This window comes from Bos mutus, chromosome 29, assembly GCF_027580195.1.
Source record: "Bos mutus isolate GX-2022 chromosome 29, NWIPB_WYAK_1.1, whole genome shotgun sequence".
Classification (NCBI taxonomy): domain Eukaryota; kingdom Metazoa; phylum Chordata; class Mammalia; order Artiodactyla; family Bovidae; genus Bos; species Bos mutus.
The window spans coordinates 27,121,590-27,127,808 of NC_091645.1; the positions used below are offsets into that span (position 1 = coordinate 27,121,590).

At 38.9% G+C, this 6,219-nt stretch overlaps 1 protein-coding gene across 1 annotated transcript; it reads left to right on the forward strand.

Moving 5' to 3' along the window:
- The first annotated feature begins 1,237 nt into the window (after positions 1-1,237).
- LOC102285952 (olfactory receptor 8C8) lies at positions 1,238-2,170 on the forward strand. The gene has a single exon (XM_005906549.2). It carries the CDS (start codon positions 1,241-1,243, stop codon positions 2,168-2,170), a length of 930 nt encoding a protein of 309 aa, XP_005906611.2. The 5' UTR covers positions 1,238-1,240.
- The last annotated feature ends 4,049 nt before the right edge of the window (positions 2,171-6,219 follow it).

Genomic DNA, 6,219 nt, shown 5'->3' on the forward strand with positions numbered 1-6,219 from the left:
TTATTATACATCAACAAATTCTTAATGTGAACTGATACTTGGAGAGGAACATTAAATCCCAAAGGTACCAATATCAACTTATTGATGAAGTATGTAAACACAGGCTCAATAATTTTTTCCCTAAGGAGCCTGATCAAACTTTAATCTTAAATGAGGCTCATTTTCCAAGCTTCCAAACAGGTTGCTGAGATCCACAGAGAATGAGATGCATTCACATTATCAGCCAGATGATGGTTTGGAGACAGAAAGCAGTTGCATTTGCCTGGTCCTGAAGACATTATATGTAAATCCACAAATAGATGGGTGTTGCTTCCTCCACGGTCAGAACCTTTGTATCCTTCAGGCCAGGGAAAGGATAAGAACACTTATGGCCTAAGAGACCTCCAGGTAGAAGGAAATTGCACAGCAAGTCTTCTCTGTTCTGATGTTTTCATTCCCACCACTACTGCAGTGGAGAGGTGTGGGAAACCACCTGCCCTTCTTAAACAATTCATTGTGATTTTGAGGTAAGATTGGATAAAGGAAATAGGTAGGAGAAATGTAGAATCATATGGGGACAGTCTCAGCATGTTAACTAAGTCTGGTGCTGACTTTCTAAAGGGTAAGAGGGAGAGACCCTGATGCTGGGAAAGACTGAAGACAAAAGGAGAAGGGGGTGACAGAGGATGAGATGGTTAGATAATATCACCAACTCATTGGAGATGAATTTGAGCAAACTCCGGGATATAGTGTTGAATAGAGGAGCCTAGTGTGCTGCGGTCCGTGAAGTCGCGAAGAGTCGGAGACGACTTGGCAGCTGAACAACAAACAAACAAATAACAAGAAGGAGAGAGTGAGTTGAGCAGTGAGCACAGTGGGTATCACACTGACTTCTTTGTCCAGGCTTCAGGAATTTCCATAGGAAGTGGTCCCAAGTACCACTCTGGACTCCTTTCCTTTCTTGCTGTATGGGTTTGGCCATCCTAGTCATATCATTGTTTCTTTATCTCTCCAATGTGAACATTACTTTAGGCCCCCGCTAGTCAGTCAAGAGGAGGTGAGGAGTTGCAGCTGAGATGTGAAAACATGAAAAGACAGTTGTGAGAAGAAAGTTGAAAGATAGGGAGTCATCGCTCGCTGTCCCAACAGTCACACTTGAGCCCCGGTGGAACAAGTCTTCAGCCTAGAAACAAAGGATCTGAATCCCTCCCTGATGTAACGTTCTTTTCTTATTTCCTCACAGATCACACCACTGTCAATAATGGTTGTGGGAAATGATTCTTCAGTAACTGAGTTCATCCTGGTGGGATTTACAGACCTCACTCAACTGCAGTTACCCCTCTTCTTACTCTTCTTCGTGAACCATATGGTCACTGTGGTAGGGAATGTGAGCTTAATTAATCTGATATACCTGAACGCTCATCTTCATACTCCCATGTATTTCTTCATCTTCAATCTGTCCTTCATAGATCTCTGCCACTCCTTGGTCATTACCCCTAAACTGCTGATGAGCTTTGTGTCAGAGAACACCATCTCCTTTGAAGGATGTATGGCTCAACTGTTTTTTTTCTGTTTCTTTGTCCACTCTGAATGCTATGTGTTGACAGCCATGGCCTATGATCGCTATGTGGCCATCTGTAAGCCCCTTTGGTACACAGTCACTATGTCCCCTCAGGTCTGTTTTCTGCTCATGCTTGGTTCATATGCAATGGGGTTTGCTGGTGCCATGGTCCACACAGGAAACATGGTTAGATTGTCCTTTTGTGATTCCAGCATCATCAATCATTACATGTGTGACATCTTCCCCCTCCTCCAGCTGTCCTGCACCCGCACTGATGCCAGTGAGCTAGTGGATTCTATTGTTGTGAGCACAGTTGTAATAATATCTAGCTTCATCATTTTTGTTTCTTATGCTTTGATCCTCTCCAATATCCTCCAGATCTCATCAGCTCAGGGTTGGTCCAAAGCCTTCAGTACTTGTGGCTCCCACATAATAACTATTGCCCTCTTCTATGGTTCTGGGTTGTGCACACATCTCAAGACCTCTTCAGATGGTTCCATTGGCCAGCGGGAGTTCTTATCAGTATTTTATACCAATATAGTCCCCATGTTGAACCCCCTCATCTATAGTCTAAGAAATAAGGATGTCAGACTTGCAGTGAACAAAACCCTGAGGAGAGTTGCAAACTAAGCAGAACCAGATGTGTGTGTGTATCCATGTTTTGTGTATGTGTGAATGTGTTTTTCCATAATTTTCTTCAGAACAAGGTTTTTGCCTGAGATCCTTTTGCTCTCTAATCATGCCATTTAAACACGCAAATATTATTGAGTCTTATGATTGTTCTCAGATCCGTGCTTACTCACTGAATGAGCTTTATCCTTAACAGTGGGCTCAGTTTGATTCCTCCTCTTTTTTTAGACCACATTGCACTTTGCCTTTCCATGTCCTTTTCATATATCATCATGAATGTGGAATGTTGACTGATGAGGCCACCCCTCTTTGCTTTCCCTGAAAACAATGTTAATATGGACCTTTCTGTGTTTAACCATTTTAGGAATTTCTACTGTATAAGTTATAAATTTTCTAGAATTTCAGAGCTCTTTTAGTCATGTTTTCTATTATACTGCATTTCAGACTCAGCAAAGCTTCAGTGGTATCTGTGAAATATTTATGACTAGTCAACAGAGATCACAAGTATTCACTTATAAGGTTAAGTATGAAATGTGTTAGTACCAAGTAGGAGCTGAGAGAAATGAACCTAGTTACTTTAAAGCTAACTTAGTCTGACTTATTATAACAGTAATAGCTTCGAGGATATGATATATGTGTATATATGCATATATTGTGCATGCTCAGTCACTGTTACACCTCTACCTCATCAAATAGAATTTGACCATCTACTGTTTATTCCTTTCTCCTACACGTGGTTAGACTAGAATCTGACAAAAATAAATATTGATGAAATTAATAGCTTGAACTTGTTTGATACAGGTTCTCTCTAAAGCAAACTAGGAACTTCCCTGGCAGTCCAGTGCTCAAGATTCTGTGTTTCTACTGCAGGTTTGACCCCTGGTTGGGGAACAAAGATCCCTCATGCTGTGCAAAACAAACTAAAAGTTTATGTTTGTAAAAACTTTCCTTTTTTCCTGGAAATGAGTTTTCTTAAAATCTGTGGCTATAAATCTTCAAAATTGAAAAAAGGTCTATTTTGATACAATAGAAAAAAATGCCATTCTGTTGTCAGTTTGAAGTACAGCCTGTTGCGTTTCTGATAAAGCAGGTCTAGTGATGATGGAATCCCTCAGCTTTTGCTTATTCCTGAGTCTATTGTAACATAGGTATCTTTCAAATTGACAACTAATGCTTCAAGTAACCAGTACTCCTATTTAGAAAGTAACATGTTCCTCCTGAAGAATTTAGATTCCTTTTGGAAAAAAGAACTGCTTGGTTTGGTTACAACATAAATTAGGTAAAGTATACAATTTTACCTTCAGAAACTTAAGATAAAATAGGGATGTGTGTACTACTTATCATATATATGAAATTTAAAACCTATCTCCAAATGTAACCTATGTCTACATTAGCTGTTGTTGTTTAGTCACCACGTCGTAGCCCACCAGGCTCCTCTGTCCATGGGATTTCCCAGGCAACAATACTGGAATGGTTTGCCATTTCCTTCTCTAGGGGATCTTCCCTACACAGGGATAGAACCGTGTCTCCTGCATTGGCAGGCAGATTCTTTACCACTAAGCCACCAGGAAAGCCCCATGCCTAAGTTAGTACAAGATAATAAAACCAAGTAAATAAATTAGCTGTGCCTTCAAAGCGACTGTGACATTTTTGGAACACAGAATATATTGGTAAGTGGAGAAAACCCTCCTATACCACTGTTCCAGTCTGAAATGTTTGCTTTTAGGCAGGCTAACTGCACATTGTCATCCTGTGAATTTACTAGTCTTCTGAATTTACTCTTTCCTAAATCCTAAGGCTTACTCATCCTCTAGTTGTGACTCAGAAAATGGTACATCTAAGATAAAAGGCAGATTAAATCAGAGGGCACATAGAATGCTACCATCTCTGTAAAATCAATAGGATAATATATAGCAAATATATAGTATTAATTTTTAATACACCTATGTACAAATTTTTGTACAAATGCCCAAAAATGTATTTGATCAGTCTCTTTCTGATAGATAACTAGGTTAATCCAAGTCTTTTGTTATTACCTGAAAAATTGAAATTAATAAACCAATACATAAATTGTTAGTCATGTGTAAAAAATTTTAGAGTGCATTTATTAAGCCTAAGAATACATACGCACGTGCGCACACACACACACATATATATGTGACTATTTAATGACTATTGTCCAGTTGCCCTAATGGAATATATTTCTTTTAGTGTGTTAAATTGCTTCTTGGTACAAATACCTCCTTCTGTACTTTTTTTCATGATGCTGGGGCTAAACTTCTGGATATTATTTTTCTACTTTGCCAGCTGGCTTACTGTTTGGTTCCCCCAGTATCCAATGCTCCTGCCAGAGATAAAAAGCATCTTGAAAATATGAAGACAGATTGAAACAAGTTAAAGGAAAATGACCTGAATTTTCTTGGCATCAGTTTAATCACATGCAAAGAAAAAACAGCAAGTGTTCCACTCCCAAATGTCATATTGAATATTATGTAAATAAACCACTAGCTGTAGTTGAAAATATAAGTTCACTGTTTCAATAAATATGAGAAAACAAATGTGTAGGCATATATCTTGGAGGATAAGCTTCCATTCACTGTCATGTTGATAAGATTCACTGCCCAGCTTCCTACTATCGAATCCATGTAGGAGAGAAACACCTCCCCTCTGTCTCTAGGCTCACAGAAAAGAGACACACTGACCTAGTTGCATGATTCCACCTGAGAAATTAACCTGAATGGGAATGATGTGACTGCAGTGAGACAGCTGGGAACTATTTTGGTGGCTGCAGCAGTAGCCAGGGCCCATGTCAGTTGTAAAGAGCAGGGGTGTGGCATTGTGTCGAGACTGTTTCTTCTGAAATATGCCCTGCCCCTGGCCTCTGGGTTGCCTTGGTTCTGCCTTTTCTCCAAGTGTAGTTTTACAGTCTCACACCAACTTCCTACAACCTCAGTGTTCTTTTTATAAATTCCTAGGGTCACTTGCTTATCAACATAAACCCTGAGAATGGTATTTTCCCCTGCATTCATACATGCCAAATCATGGAAAAACTGTCAAAAAGTATGTACAGTATATGAAAAGTTAAACTATGAAAACTGGCTTTAAGGTGTTCTGATTCATAAGTGATAATCAAAAGTGATAGTTTTTATAACCTCCTCTATACCTCACTTATCAAAAGAGAAACTTCCAGCTTCCTTCTCTGGCAAGTAATAATATCGTCTTTCCCAATGATGAGTCTTTTTCATGTAACATAAACCTCATCTGCTACAATTTTGGGGTTTTGCCACTAGAAACTGTTAGAGATGAGTTACATGCAAATGTTGCTTATATTAAAAACTATGAGTATCAAAAAGACAATTCACCTGGATTGTCTAATTTAACCTACTTTCAAATCACATTCTCAGAATGTTTGGTGATAGCACCGTTGCAGTTTGGTGCTCACTGAAATTCAGTATAATGTTGACTTAACTCACTATGGACTGTGGAGCCCACAATGTTTATTTGGGATTAAATTTAGAATAGAAGAGAATCAACAAAACAGCAAGAACTCATTGCTCATTGGCTCTCAGCTCCACACTCTTCTCTCCTGTATATTTCCCAGATTAGAAACTTGTTGCATACATAACAAAAACACCCCTGACATCTTGATACAATGACAAATAATTTAAACATGTCCCTTGCCCTAAAAGATCTGATAGTCTGTGCCGGAACCTGACAAACACTTATAGCCACAGGATAATAGGTACATTGGTACCCAAGCATAAGATTGGCTTAAGAGGCTGGGAGACTTAATGAAGAAAGTAACGTTCAAACAGAGACTAGAAGAAGGAAATGAGTTAACTGAACAAAAGTAGAAGTGTGTATTGTTGGATGAAAAGTGTGGGAGCAGGACAAGGAGAGCATATTCAAGAAAGAAAAGCATGAAGATGACAAAGTATGAAGCACTCCAGAGAGAGCATAAGCATGAAGTGGAATTTATATGGCAATTACAAATTAGGATTGAAAGGAAATATAATAAAACGTTAACAACAATTCATTTTGGATGATGT